General features: G+C 45.6%; 1 protein-coding gene across 2 annotated transcripts in view; it reads right to left on the reverse strand.

Moving 5' to 3' along the window:
- Window positions 1–15,740, reverse strand: part of TMX4 (thioredoxin related transmembrane protein 4) — a 58,835-nt gene extending 43,095 nt beyond the window's left edge. For both annotated transcript variants that reach the window (XM_054021895.1, XM_054021894.1), the window contains exon 1: window positions 15,554–15,740. In XM_054021895.1, coding sequence (XP_053877870.1) covers window positions 15,554–15,735 — 182 coding nt within the window. In that variant the 5' untranslated portion in view covers window positions 15,736–15,740. The remainder of the gene's footprint in view (window positions 1–15,553) is intronic.
- Between the last annotated feature and the right edge of the window lie 204 nt (window positions 15,741–15,944).

The following is a 15,944-nucleotide window of genomic DNA, read 5'->3' on the forward strand; positions in this document are numbered from 1 at the left end:
CGAGCGAAGATGGCACACACAACAATATTTCTAGTTGAAAGATGCTGTCTTTTCTATTCTTAAATCTGACTTCTTCTGATTAGATATAACTATGTATCTGGAACAAAGTGAATGGGTGACCAGGGCAATTTCATAGGGGGAAAAATAAACCTATGAATTTTGCTTAGTTTGATTGCTTAAAAATTTGTCTTATAGCTGCTTCAATGCCACTAATAACATAATATGAGAGAATTTGATGTCATTTTAGAAATTAAAAGGGAAATTGTGATTGGAAAAAAAACTTTGTATTGCTTGTGATAATTAGAAATGGAAGCCTTAGCTTGAAAGCGAATATAGTGGAATTATGAAGCAATGGCATATGTATGAGATCATTTAAAAACACAAAAATAACATATCCTGAGAGCGAACAAACATTTACAGATAATATTGTAGAAATGCATTTCCTAACAGAGAAGCAACACATCTTTGTACTGTACTTTTTAAGTCAGATTCCCTAAGAGAAAGAGCTTCTGACAAATAAAGCAGATAATATTAACAGAAAAAAGTCTGCAAAATAACCCTGTGCTCTATGAAGAAAAGAATAAATCACCTGAGGTACATTCAGAAATAAAAGAGTAGTCAGAAAATACAAAAGACAAGAAGAAAAACTATTTAATGAGAAAGCAGAAGGTGAGAGATAAAGCCACTGCAGACAGCTGATGTGAGACCTATGATAAATATAGTAAGAGTATTGAAAAAAAATCCAGAGGCATACATCCAAGCAAGCAAAATTGGGATTTAAGAATACTCCTAAAGCATTCCACATTCAGAATAGTAAGAGAATTAAGTATGTGCTATCCTTTTAGAATTCAAAGCTCCCTGTTTGCTGAGAGTTGAAAATGTAAAGTTTAAGAACTACGGGAAAGAAAAAAAATAAATGAGAAATGTTCAACAAAGCAGACGTATTTTATATTGATGTGAGGGTAAAATGTAAGCAAAACCCTCTCTTACACTACAACCAGATTTATAGGAAAGGCTAAATGGGATTGTGTCACTGTAGGCTAAATTAAATTGACAATATTAAAAAGCTAGGCACAACTTAAAGTAATATATTGAATAAAGGAGAGCTGTTTTATTGAGAGGAGGGTTTTGGGCAAGAACGTGAAGTCTCCACTCCAACCACAAAAAAGAAAATATAAAATAAAATAAGCAACATATAAATATTTAAATACAAAAAAGGGAGATGAAGATGAACTTAACACTGATTCCTAGAGCAGGCTTATACAAGACTGTTTATATTACATAACAATATACCCTGCCCAAGATATGCAAGTGGCATTGAGAGCAATGGGAATTTCATTTACAACCAGAGGACCCTTGTTCACACATCAGCCTACATCTATTATACACATACCACCCAATACAATGCAACCTGTAATATAAGCAACCCCACAGCCTTCTTTCTCATAAATGTCCAACATCCTATGTCACCTCATCTCTCATGCAGACCCTCACCCAATAAGGGACTTACATGGATGAACCCTCATCGTAGTCAATGGGGTTCCAGGCAGCATAAGTTCCTATTGACTCCAAAGAGGGGCCACCCACATAACTTGGGTTGATAGTAAACAAAGAAACAACATGCCATGACTGAAGTGGCGGCATGCCTTAACTGTTTCTTGTTTACAAATTTTATTAATGTGGAGATGGTGCACAGTGTGCTCTTATACAGTAGTAAGTAATATGCGTAGAATTGTAAAAAAAGAAAGTGCCTATTACAGGCTACAGGTGCCTTTAACACTAAAAACAAATTACACAATATGACTGACCCAGCAGCCAAGCTTTCCTATGTAGCAAAAATAATCAGGTACAACTTACAAAGAAGAGATTGAACAAAACATCTTTCCCAGACACCATCCCTTAGCTATTCCTCCCTCCTAACTCCCCAAACCTGAGAAAAGAGATGCCTTTTGCAGCATGCCAGGAAGTCAAACATTGAATTTTTCAGACAGGGACTTCATGCAGAAGGCTCAGCCAACAGTCTTCCCATTCTTTTAAAAGAAGGGGAATATAGCTGGAACATTGCCATTGACCTCAGTTATGCTATTTTTTTTTAATAGATATAGATGTGCTGGTCTATCAAATGCTTTTAGGTGTAGCTTGGTTGTGTTCACAGTAAGTATTTACATTTAGTTTTATTCCCCATTGCAGATCAGGATAGAATTATTAAAGAGGAGACTATTACTACATTCTGCAATCTATGTGCACCTGTCACAAGCATTATGAATGTGACACTACTGAACATGTTAAGAACAATGGCAAGGGATCCTGAGTGAGGACCAGGCTTCAGAGAACCCTCAGTCCTCCTCCGTGCTGCTGCTTTTGTGCCACAATTACATAGACCTGCTAACACAGTACATACGATGGCAGTCTTTCCCCTTCAGTGGGCTACAGGATTGCATATCCATATGTAGGCACTTCTGCCAGGAGTTCCGAGAACAGTGAGCAAGAGCTCTAATAGCTGAAATCATCTTTTGGCACTATTCAAAATTTTGAGAAGCTGCAACCTGCCTTTAACTTTCACTTAGGGTGACCTGATGTCACATTTTCAAAGGGACAGTCCCGTTCTTTGGGACTTTCTTATATAGGCGCCTATTCCCCTTCCTCCCCCCCCCCCCCCCCGTCCCGTTTTTTCACAGTTGCTATCTGGTCATCTTTTCACTTCATATTTTTATTCACCTTAAGTCAACTGGTTTTGAGTCATTTCTTCGCAAGTCACTCCCAGACACAGCGTTACAGACCTTAAAACTACTACAGTCCAGTAGTGATCAGACGTCACAAGAATGCAGTGAAATTAAAGAATGTACAGAAAAAACGATGTAGTATGTAAGTCCCAACATAATCAAGAATTAAACTGGATGGTAAATGGAGGAAAGGAGTACTAAGAATGTGTATGCAGAATGGAAGTGAAGGATGGAAAGGAGAAGGACAAAAAAATATTTTTATTTTTTCTCCTATTTCCCGCTGTCTACATCTCTTCCTCTTTAAAAATGACAATGGTTTTTAATAAAAGTTACAGAAAAGATGAGGCTCAGGGGAAAGCAAAGACTGAGCTCTTGAAAGAATTTAGGTTTTATCAAGTTACATAACAGTGGGATGGGTAACAGATTAATAAAGACGCTAAAGCCAGCCTATGCCCCTACAACCTAATAATTGGACATATTGATAGGAATTTTATAAACCCAGCTGCACTACAAATGTGTTACCTGAGAAGATAATCACAAGAGTTCCAATATTTACAAGATCAAAGTTGGGAAGGGGGGGGGGGGGTTAAACCAAAATGTCACAATCTGGTCTTAAAATAAGATTCCTAGATAATGACATTTTTCATGCCTACCAGTTATAAAAGTAAAGGTATAAAAACCATTTGAAGAAATATGACAGATAACTGGTTTCCTGTAAGTCTATTAAGTTATAGGTAACCTCGAAATAACAGATTCTTTTTTTTATATTGATGCTAAAATAGAAAATATTCAAAATATTTTACCAATGCAGTAGACAAAATTTTTCAGATCAGTGCAACAAATGAGAGCACCAACCAAGAGAGGGAAAAAAAACCTCAACGAAATGCTTCGCACTAGAACTGTAGGTCACCACTCCTTAGATAGAATCTGCTCCTTTAGAACAGGTCAACGTCACAATGACATCCATAGGTTGTTAACAGGGCCAAAAACATGTACTCTAATGCAATCACAAACAGATATGGTTGAAGTGTATTTGTTTATATTTTTTAAAACTGCCTATGAGGTTCACTGATGCAAGAGTATAGAATTGTGTATTTATTCAGTAACTAAAACATTTACAATCTTGTTATAAAGGCAATGTTTCCAAATCTTAGCTACAATACGCTGTTTGAAACAGAAAGGTGAAATCACTGAGGTCAAAGTTTCAAGTTTGGATGCTAAGTCACCTGAGGCTATAAGGACAGCTCTTCTCTACCATGCCTTTGAGAAGAGTGCCAGAGTCAGAACAGTAGCAGGGAGAGAAAGCCAACTGATAAAGGGACATATCAGACAACCATGATTATTGATTGTATTGCATCATCAAATTATTGTATTTTGCTGTTGAGCACATGGGGAACAAGGTGGATTTTCACAGAGCACAGGAATCGGCAATTCTGGGCACCCCGGAATGTAAAAGTAATTTCCTAGAGGCCAGCAAAACCACACAAATCCTCCTGTGGTTTTGCCCTTATTAAAAATAAAATTATAAATTGTTTTTATTTATACTGCAGTAGCACCCAAAAGCCAAAGCAAGATTTGAGACCCAGCTGGGTTAAGCACTGTTCAGACACAATAAGACCCTCCACACGAATCTTAATTGCTTCAACCCTGCTATCTCTGCAGTCACTCTCGGTACAGCCAGCAACCAGCTGATACTGAGGTTATTTGTAAGGGTGGAAAAGGCCACTAGTGAAAACAAATCCTTAGATTGCTCTTCTCTGCCTCACATCCAACCACATACCCACAGAGAAACACACTGTAGATGGGACCAAATATGGCAACAAAACTAGCCTCAAAACAGTGAGTTAAACTTTATTAAAGCTATACTATTTGTTGTGCTAAATTTTACAAGTGGCCAAATGGCCCAGGAAGCGGGGGAGACAGAAGAATCTAATCTGAACAGTGATCATATCAACAGTGGTAGTTGGGATCAGGACAGAGATTTAACACACCTAAGTTTTATCTTAGAGTTCATCTTCCATTGCACCTATTGAGGCTCCAGGGATGGGCAGGCTCAAACCGGCCTACATCTAAAGCTCACACACACACACACACACACACACACACACACCCCCCAAGGGGAGGAGCCACCAGACCCAGGCATCAAAAGATCACAGGGGACAAAAAAAATGGACAAACGGGGGCACAGGTTCAAAAGCAGGGATCCAGAGGGGGACACAGAGCAGAGAATCCCGGACAGCGCCTACTGCTCCTTGAAGGCATCCAGGGAGCCAGTGGACGTGGCCCAGAGGAACTTTGCCTGGAGGTGTGACTTGAGGGAAGATCAGAAATAGACCCTGCAGCTGCAGAGCCCCCAGCCCCCATCCAACTTCCTCCTACCGGTATGATGGACAACCACCGTGGCCAGTGCCAGAAGGAGATTGACGAGGCGGTCTCGCAACTTTGTGGAGCCACGGATAGGGTGTGCATAAATCAGGAGGTGTGGGAAAAGTGCAGCCAAAACTTAAGGAGGAGGTTTTGGAGGAGCTGGAAAAGGAGCTACAACCTGGCACACTCGATGTAAATGTGTGCCTGCATCTCCCTCTCACCACAGCAAGGACAAATGTCAGGGGAGGTCATGTACCACGCCAAGTACACACTCATGCTTACAGCTCCATGAAAGAGAAGCCAACTAACATCCCTGTGGGCCATAGGACCAGGCTGGAATACAGACTGGCCCACTAGGGTTCCTCGCACTACTTGGGTGGTGAAAGGTCCCATCATTTGGTCTCGAGGAGGGACATGATTGCGAGGAAATTAAAGGTGAGGAGCACGAGCATGTACAGCGGTTTCTTGGGCGAGATTTGGTGACACCCTGGCTGCAAGTCTCGCAGCCGGCTCAGGTGGTGCTTAAGGAAGGAGGGGCCGAGGGGGCTCACAGGGCAGGGGCCCGATGGTGAGGTTCCCTGCATCTTCCACTGCAGTGACTCCCTACTATACACTCACTCATCCAGCTCAGTGACACGGCTGAGGGGCAGAATGTCCTTCCCTTCTGTCCTATCAAAATTGATGTGCCTTTTTACAGCACCAGGGGATTAGCTTTTTTTTTTTTTAGTTCAAATCCAAATCTGACAGGCCAGCCTCTGATCATATGCAAAAGATTTTCTCAAAGAAGGGGGAAGGAATACTCATCATCTGTGGCCTATCACCACCAGTAGAGTATCCTCATTTTGCCTGTAATTTGTCAGTCTTTCAAGGCCCAGACTGACAGAGAGCCTTAAATATTTAGAAATGTATATTTATTATAATGATCTATTCTGGTTCTCCCCCTTTCAAGTGCTCTAAGCAAGAATATTTCACCTTGTTTTTAAAACTTATTAATGGTTTCAAGGGAAAAAAAATCTCTATATTTACTTTCTCAGAGACTCCACTTAACAGTGGGCTTTCTGAAGTTTTATCCACTGAACAGCTGTGGATTGAAACCTGCAAGACTCATACACTTCAAAGCCCAGAAGCAACTGTGTGAGTATATTTCTTCTACATTAGGTCCTAGCAACAGTATGAATCACATAAGGAAGCTGCTGCCTTTATGAGATATAATTAAACATAACGTGATGTAACACAAACAAAAAAAGATTCAGGAGTACACAGAATGCGAGCGGAAGTCCAGCAGCAGAAGGATGGCTATCCAGTTTATTGCACTGAATGCAGCATGTATGATTACCTGCCTTGTGGGCAGCGGGTGTGCGTGTGTGCATTCGGTGAAAGGAGCTCATGGCCCTCAGAGACCAAGTACAGATTCTTGACACTAGAGTGGCTGACCTGGATGAGCTAAAGGAGAAAGAAAGCAGGTCTACACTAGAAGCGTTACATCCGATGTAGATGTGCCGCTGTAGTGTGTACCGTTAAGACGCTCTATGCTGCTCTCCTATCAGCATAATTACTCCACCTCCGTGAGAGGAGGAAGTTATGTTGGCGGGAGAGTGTCTCTCACCAACATAGCACCGGTATGGACAACACTTGTCACTGTAAACTGTAACTTGCGCTGCTCGGGGTGGCGGGGGGGGGGGGGGGGGAGTGTCTCTTTCACACCCTTGAGCAACATAAGTTAGATCAATTTAAGTGGTCGCATAGACCTGCCCAGAGACACATAAAAGAGACTTTCTGAGACAAGGAACATATGAAACCCAAAATCCATACTAGAGGAAGGTGAAGATAGAAAGCCAGACTCTGTTGATCAGGAAGATAAATAAGGGCTTTTATGCTATTATGAGAGGGAAATCCTGGCCCAACAGATATCATTGGAAAAATTTTCATTAACTTCAATGGAATGAGGATTTCACTTCAGAGATCTTTTTGTGTGCAGGAACCTACCACTGTTTTCCACCAGCCCCAAATAGTTTACAGGCCAGCATCTCCCTCTTCATATCCTATATACTGCTCTTCCTTCCATCATCTTCTGCACCCTCTCCATTCCCCTACTAGATTTTCCTCAGATTAGCCTCATGCTACAGTTCCTCTTTACATGAACCTATAGTCTATTCTTTCAGTGAACTCCACTCAGGGTATGTATGTAAGACTTATTGTCTATTAACATGCCTGTTACAAAGTGTGGCACCATTTAGAGAGAGGAAATCACACCTTAAATCTTTGACTATATGTGTCCAAAACAGAGAGAGATAAAAAGAATTGATAATCATGCTCTTAAAAGCATTTCCTCCCCTTTATAGCCGAATATGGTAAAATAATCCAGCATTTCACTTAAGCAGGAAGCTGGTGACTAACGGTGTTAATATACCCACAGCAGCTACTATTGGCACTGTTTTCTTCCTCTTCTGCTGTTGCAGTGGCAAAGCATTGCAAAGAGTATCACTTAAGTTAGGTTTCTTAACATGCACAGCAGCACTAGCCTGGCATTCAAGGAGTTTCAGGCTGATGACGAAGGGTTTTTTTTAACCTCCTTAATCCATGCATTGTGAAGCAAGGGAGATGTATATTGCAAATACATAGTACACAACTCAAAACATCAGGAATGCAGGTAGTGTTATCACTGCTCTTCGGGAGTAAACCATTCAAATCTTGTTTTTACAACAGCTGCCTCAACACTCTGTGTTGGTTAATCCAGGGCAGGCTGCATTCTCCAAGGGAATAAAAGATAAGTAGACTCACCAAGATTCTGCAGGAATAGAGACCTGATTTCTATGAGGAGGTGAGAAGAGTGTCACCTTTCACAAAACTCAGTAAGTCTCGAGTGCATTTCATCTGGCCAGTCAACATAAAGATCCAGGAATTAACCTCTGTAATCCACTAACACCCATATCACAATGGAGTTGACTTTAAGATTGATATATTGATGCTTTTGGCTATGAGCAGAAAAGAAATACGTGAGTTCCGTCAATTTGTCCATTATCGCTGCAGAAGGCCCAGAGGATATGCCTACACTGCAACTGAACAACCAGGCTGGCCCATGCCAGCTAACTCCAACTTGCAGGGCCCGGGCTAAGGGCCTGTTTCACTGTGGTGTAGATATGGCTCAGGCTCCAATCCAATCTCTGGGACCCTCTCACCTTGCAGGGTCCTAGAGCCCGAGCTCCAGCCCAAGACTCTACACCACAATTAAACAGCCCCTTAGTCCAATCCCGCAAGCCTGGGCCAGACATGGGTTTTTAATTGCAGTGTAGACATACCCTAACTATGCTCAAACCCTCAACAGTAAACACTATCTCTGGATTCTATTGCTATATAGACCGTTAGCACAATGGCTTACACTGTAGACTTGCCTACACTATACATGGAGGACAAATAAGTGGTACTGGATATCTACAAACAGCATCCCCAAAGTAATAGGTATTCTTTTGTTCACAGGGAGTGAAGCACTTGTCTGGGTAGCACTTATGCCAAGCCAAAGCCCTTCCGCATCTTCTGCTAGTTCTTCAACCATTACTCTCATTAACATACACCATTAGTTCAACTGGGGCCTAGTCCAAAACAAATGCTCCACTGGGCCAGAGTTCATGGCCAACAAACAGGTAAACCAGGCACTCTCAGGCCGTTCAATCCACCGCTAGACCTGGAATAGTGTTCAAGGCCTGTGCAGTTGTCAACAGTCACACTTGCATATAAATGTGAGAGAACTCAGGGACAACCTTCTGACTCTCAAGTCATTCCTCCCACAAGTACATGATAAAGTGGTTCAAGCTGGCACAGACATGTCAGCAATGTATTCATATAACACAAAACCAACAACAATACAAACAACATAAAACCAAAATCAAAATATTTTCTCAGATATTGTGGAATGTATGTTTTCTACTCTGTAAGCTGAGAAAAAATAGAAGTCGATTAAAAAGCCTTTACAATTTTGTTCATACTAGCCTATCATCACCATTTCTTGTAAATGTTGGATCTCACACACTTCAGCACACTCCTTATCACGTTGATGCAAACAGAAGACCAAAAAAAGCTATAATTTCTTTCAAAGACAGTCATCCTACATGTCATTGATAAAATGTTCTGCAGTATTTCCAGACCCTACAACTTTGCCAGCTGTGAATGGGTGAACAGTTAAAAATTAGTTCTAGGATGGATTTTTGTTTTATTGGTGAGTTCTGCAGTGATACACTGTACTATTCTGGAAAAAGAACTTGACTCCTCACATCTGGTATTGTGTAGAAAAAGTTAAAATTGAAAGGCTGACATTCAAGATTTTTCTGTTTTCTATTTGCCGCTTATAAATGGTGTCAGTACTATGCCAATTAAATTTACACTATTCCCTAAGTCTTTGCCATTGTATCATTTTGAACAAATGACAGCATTTTTCAGATATGCAGGTTGACATGGTCTAGACAGCAGCCCTTACTATATGACAGAGAACTTACAGCCTTTAAATAGGGATCTCCAGTGTAGTTATGGCTGCCACAGAAGTGCTAAGAGAACTCATGTGTTAGTGTAGAAAAAACTCTGGAGACACCAAAAGAGTTGGAAAAAATGCCAGGCCTCCCAACCAGCTAGGATTTTTATGTCAAATACTGCAACAATTTCAGAGGAGTATATTGGACTAAATTCTGGATCAAGAGACTGGTAACTGGGTGGGAATCTCACCTCCAGGTCAGCAGTTCAAATCCAGCCAAAGTAAGCAATGACAAACAGTTTTCATCATTTAATGGCTGTTCTATGAATACCAGTGGCTCTCAGACTACTTTCTAGTACAGGGATGGGCAAACTACGGCCCGGGGGCTGCATCAGGCCCTCCAGACGTTTTAATCCAGCCCTCGAGTTCCCGCCGGGGAGCGGGGTCCAGGGCTTGCCCCACTCTGCATGGCTCCCAGAAGCAGTGGCATGTCCCCCCTCCAGCTCCTACGTATAGGGGCAGCCAAGGGGCTCTGCACGCTGTCCCCGCAGCTCCCAATGGCCGGGAACAGTGGCCCATGGGAGCAGCAAGGGCGGCGCCTGCGGACAGGGCAGAGCACAGAGCCACCTGGCCGTGCCTCCACATAGAAGCCGGAGGGGGGACATGACGCTGTTTCTGTGAGCAGCTTGAGGTAAGCGCCGCCTGGAGCCTGCATCCCTGACCCCCTCCTGCACCTGAACCCCCTGCCCCAGCCCTGGTCCCCCTCCCTCCCTCCCTCCAAACCCCTCGGTCCCAGCCCGGAGCACCCTCCTGCACTCCCTGCCCCAGCTGGAGCCCTCACGCCCCCACCGCACCCCAATCCCCAATGTTGTGAGCATTCATGGCCCACCATACAATTTCCATACCCAGATGTGGCCCTCGGGCCAAAAAGTTTGCCCACCCCTGTTGTAGTAGAAAGACATCAAGACTGTCCCGGGGGGGGAAGGGGGGGGGGGTTGGAGGGGACACGGCGCTGTAGAGGATGGACATCACAAATCCAGCACCAGTGGATTAACTCCTTCAGCAGAGGCCAAGCACAAAACGGATACAGAGTCTGAAGTTCACTCTCTCTTAGAGAGATGACCCCTTGAGGTCAAGTCAGAGGCACTTTAGGATGTGCAAGGACAGAGAGCATGGGGAAACTTAAGCAGCTATTTCATATTATATACAGTGTCTATGTATAAACAGAGTGCAACTACCATAAGGGAAAAGAATTTAGGCAAGTCGAGTCCTGTCATGTCCCCCATACTTAGCTAGTGGTAAAACCTGGGTTGGTAGGTTTCCCATGCTACCATCGCCACGCATCACTAGGTCATTTATCTTCATCACTTCTAAGCAGAGTTAACACTACAGTTGTAGTGTGAAAAATATGATTTTCAGATTCATGAAGTTAGCGGAATGGCCAAAAAAAAAAAAAAAACATTGTAGACATCAGTCCAACGGAGGAGTTTGTTGCTAGTTATAAAAAAAAATCAGGAGCCTTCATTTTTAAATTTAAAATACCATAAGTAGTATATTAATTTGTCTTTAAAAGTCCCAGTGTCACATAATTCAGGTGATTTAGTTAAATTAAGCATCAGTTTTGAGAAGAAGAGCGCATCTGACTGAAACAAGATCTGAGGTCTAACCAGCACAGAGTTCTGACAAAATGAGCTATTACGGAATGAAAACTAACCCAATAATGTCTTTGCTCCACCACTTTTTGGTTTTAGACATTCACCACCATCTTTGCATGCTCCCTTTCCCCCTGCCCCCTTTTTTTTGGCAGGTTATGGGGGGGGGGGCTGGTTGCTTAAAACATTTTCCAACTTACTTTTTATGGCCAAGAGAAAGTGAGGAGCCACCACCATGAACCACCCACTTGATTTTAGTATAAAGTTATTATTCATACACAGGCTAGTGAATCATTTTCTTTCTTCATATAAAAATCTTAATTTATAAACCTTCACAGAAAGAGTCTAAAATTTGTGTTAAACCATTTAAGGTCTAAGTGAATGAAAAGCTTTGTTACACTGTGCAAAACCTCTTCTATTTAAATCCTACATTTAAGCCTAAACTAACAGATTGTCTCCAACTAACAAAATACTAAATGACTTATGGTTACTGAAAAAGGTACTAGGAAATCATTAATATATCATTTGATGGCTCATAATATTTTTCATACTGCAGTAACAAGGCAAGACACTATCCACCTGATGAACTCAACTCTATTTTCTTGTTTTCCTTCTATTTATATCAGAAACTTTCCTTCCATTTTCATATCACATTTTTGCATTTAAGATAGACAAGAATATACAGTAAACCAATGAAAAATCAAGCCCTATAAAACCTTATTCACAATAGTAAGTCAATAGTGTCTCTAAAACAGGGCCTTCAAGATGGTCAGGCATAATGTCTATTTTGACTACGTACTGATATCACTAAGACTCCAATAGGCTTGTGAAATCTAAAATTCCTAGTGGAGCTAGACAGTCCCTCCCTTTAATCACCTCCCAATGCAGGGTGACTCAATCCCAGTAGAAGAAAAATAACAAGGCAGAAGCAAGCCTAGGGAAATATTCTAACAACAAACTTGAATGCAGCTTTCATAGACTCAATGCTAGTTTACATCCTAAATTTACCCAAGGATTTACTGAAGTTTAACACCCACAACCATCAACTTTGAGTCATGTTATTTAAACATGCACAGACTTTTTAGGAATAAAGCATATAGAATTAGATCATCCAAACGAACTCACTGCTTCAGCTTCGGACTAAGCTCTTTACTCTCTATTATGAAGAGCATTTTTTAGAAAACAAAATTTAAGAAACAAGTACACGTGAACGTTCCTCATAACATCGTTGCAAAGGACATCACTAGTAGTTCATAGTTTGTTTTTAACTGCTTGGCTATTCAAGCTGTGAGAGCACTTTTACAGAAAGGCAGCAAACATGCCAAGATACAAATTGCACTTTACAGCATCCCTGCACGCAAAACCAGGGAAATTTTAAAAACAAGCCTTAAAAAGGGTTTATAATATGTTTTGCGGAAATACAAAATTGTTGCTGCTAAACAAATACAGCTGGGCTAGCCTGTAAGTTCAAAATATCTGCATTTCAGACCCTTGAATGGTCTGATATCCTGGGTGAAATCCTAGCATCATTACAGTCAATGGGAGTTTTCCATTGACTTAAGTGAACTTCGCTTTATGTGAGATCCACTCAACTTCCACAGAAGTCAATGGCAGAACTCCTATGGATGCCAATGGGAGAAAGAACACGCTCATGAGACATTTTTTGTGTGCTTCATATCTTCCAAAGACAAGAAGAATTGGACACACCCTGCTGGGAAGTAAGAAGGGAGGGGGACGGACTTTGTAGTTTCGAACTTGTAGTTATCAGCTTAAAAAAAAATTACTTATAGTCATGTATGGTGCCACTGTATCCCAATTTTGCATCCCTTACTCCAACACAACTCAATGGAAGCTTTGAATGCAAAGAAGATGCAGGACACGTGCTTAACTTTTCAAACACAAATAGTCTCACTGAAGTCCATGAGACTACTAACGTACAACAAATTAAGCATGTTCCTAAGTGTTTTTGGCCCTGATTATGCAAACATTATTTAGTGTATTTCCCACTCCCTGTTGAAGAAAGAGATAACAGTAGATAATATTTGTCACAGGAATTTTTTTTTCCCGTTTATAACCTAGGGTTGATGGGAAGCAGTAGAAAAGAGTATAGGCCATGTAAAGCAGGGGTAGTTACTTATTTTTTGTTAAGGTCCAAATTTCTTAGTCAAGGTCCAGACTCCAAAGAAAATAAACAACAACAACAAGTAGTAAATAACAAGATTTTAGGGTCTGTTCAAAAGCATCTGGCAGTCCAGATTTGGCCTGCGGTCTGCCTATTGACTACCCCCGATGTAAAAGATTTGCTGGATCAGGCCCGTATTTCAGAACGTGCTTATCTAATCTGAAAAAACACACTGTTTTCGAGGGGCATTAGTTACTACACCCGTGAACAAAAATAATGATGTCCCAAGTAATGCAGTCACACTCTCTAAGGCGGTAGACACGGGGTTAAAATATCACTCTAGGGATGGGAGTGATAGTTATCTGGAGCAGGGCATTATTTCTTCTCCTGGCCCCCTACCCTGTCCCTCCTCTGGATAGGTGTTTGGGCTGGGAAGGATGCACAGTGTGGTCACCCCATCAGCCTACAGGAGTTTGGGGGGCAGGGGAGGGTACAGCCATCCCATCACCCTGAGCTGGGGTACCAGGGGGTGGGGTACTATGGGATGACTATCACAGGGGAGGGGAGACTCTTCATGGGGAGCACAGGCTGCCTCGGGTCAGGCGGGGGGGGGCACTCTCCTAGGGCGGCAGAAGCTATGGAGAACAGCCCGCCCCGGGTGGGGGAGCGGGGGCTAAGGAGGGCGGAGTGTCCCGGGAGGGGGGGGAAGCGGACTGTCGGGGGGGGGGGGGCTATAGAGAACGGACTGTCGGGGGGGGGGGGCTACAGAGAACGGACTGTCGGGGGGGGGGGGGGCGCTATAGAGAACGGACTGTCCGGGGGGGGGGGGCTATAGAGAACGGACTGTCCGGGGGGGGGGGCTATAGAGAACGGACTGTCCGGGGGGGGGGGGGCTATAGAGAACGGACTGTCCGGGGGGGGGGGTATAGAGGACGGACTGTCCCGGGGGGGGGGCTAAGGAGGGCGGAGTGTCCCGGGAGGGGGGGAAGCGGACTGTCGGGGGGAGGGGGGCGCTATAGAGAACGGACTGTCCGGGGGGGGGCTATAGAGAACGGACTGTCCGGGGGGGGGGGGGGGGCTATAGAGGACGGACTGTCGGGGGGGGGGGCTATAGAGAACGGACTGTCCGGGGGGGGGGTATAGAGGACGGACTGTCGGTGGGGGGGGGCGCTATAGAGAACGGACTGTCCGGGGGGGGGGGCTATAGAGAACGGACTGTCCGGGGGGGGGGGGGTATAGAGGACGGACTGTCCCGGGGGGGGGGCTAAGGAGGGCGGAGTGTCCCGGGAGGGGGGGAAGCGGACTGTCGGGGGGAGGGGGGCGCTATAGAGAACGGACTGTCCGGGGGGGGGCTATAGAGAACGGACTGTCCGGGGGGGGGGGGCTATAGAGGACGGACTGTCCGGGGGGGGGGGGCTATAGAGGACGGACTGTCCGGGGGGGGGGGGCTATAGAGGACGGACTGTCCGGGGGGGGGGGCTATAGAGGACGGACTGTCGGGGGGGGGGGCTATAGAGGACGGACTGTCCGGGGGGGGGGGGGGCTATAGAGAACGGACTGTCCGGGGGGGGGGGGGTATAGAGGACGGACTGTCCGGGGGGGGGGGGTATAGAGAACGGACTGTCGGGGGGAGGGGGGCGCTATAGAGAACGGACTGTCCGGGGGGGGGGGGCTATAGAGGACGGACTGTCCGGGGGGGGGGGCTATAGAGGACGGACTGTCGGGGGGGGGGGGCTATAGAGGACGGACTGTCCGGGGGGGGGGTATAGAGGACGGACTGTCGGGGGGGGGGTATAGAGGACGGACTGTCGGGGGGGGGCTATAGAGAACGGACTGTCCGGGGGGGGGGGCTATAGAGAACGGACTGTCCGGGGGGGGGGGGGGGTATAGAGGACGGACTGTCCGGGGGGGGGGGTATAGAGAACGGACTGTCGGGGGGAGGGGGGCGCTATAGAGAACGGACTGTCCGGGGGGGGGGTATAGAGGACGGACTGTCGGGGGGGGGCTATAGAGAACGGACTGTCCGGGGGGGGGGGGTATAGAGGACGGACTGTCGGTGGGGGGGGGGGGTTATAGAGGACGGACTGTCCGGGGGGGGGCGCTATAGAGAACGGACTGTCCGGGGGGGGGGGGGCTATAGAGGACGGACTGTCCGGGGGGGGGGGGCGCTATAAAGGACGGACCCTCCCCCCGGCGGCGAGGGGCCGGCGGCGGGGCCGTTACTCACAATTGCACCATCCACTGGCCCTGCAGCACCAGGCTCCAGTTGGCGGCGCTCAGGACCCGCACGTGGCCCCGCTGCTCGCCGGGGCTGCCCACCTCGGAGGGGCTCAGCGCCAGCGCCAGCCCGGCGGCCAGCAGCGCTGTCCCCGCGGCGCCCAGCCCGGCTCGCCGCGCGCCCGCCGCCATGTTCCCCGGCCCGGCCCAGCCCAGCCGCCACAGAGACGGGCGGGGCCTCGGAGGACTGGGCGGGGCTTTGACAGTGGGACAGGGCCTGGGGGCGGGGCCTGGGAGGACTGGGCGGGGCGTCCCTCCGCGGGACTGGAGGGGGCGGGGTCTATGGGGGACGTGGCAGAGGCAGACCCGGAAGGCGGGAGTTGCTGTGAGGCCTGCTGCAG

Source organism: Malaclemys terrapin, chromosome 3 (genome assembly GCF_027887155.1).
Source record: "Malaclemys terrapin pileata isolate rMalTer1 chromosome 3, rMalTer1.hap1, whole genome shotgun sequence".
NCBI classification, from domain to species: domain Eukaryota; kingdom Metazoa; phylum Chordata; order Testudines; family Emydidae; genus Malaclemys; species Malaclemys terrapin.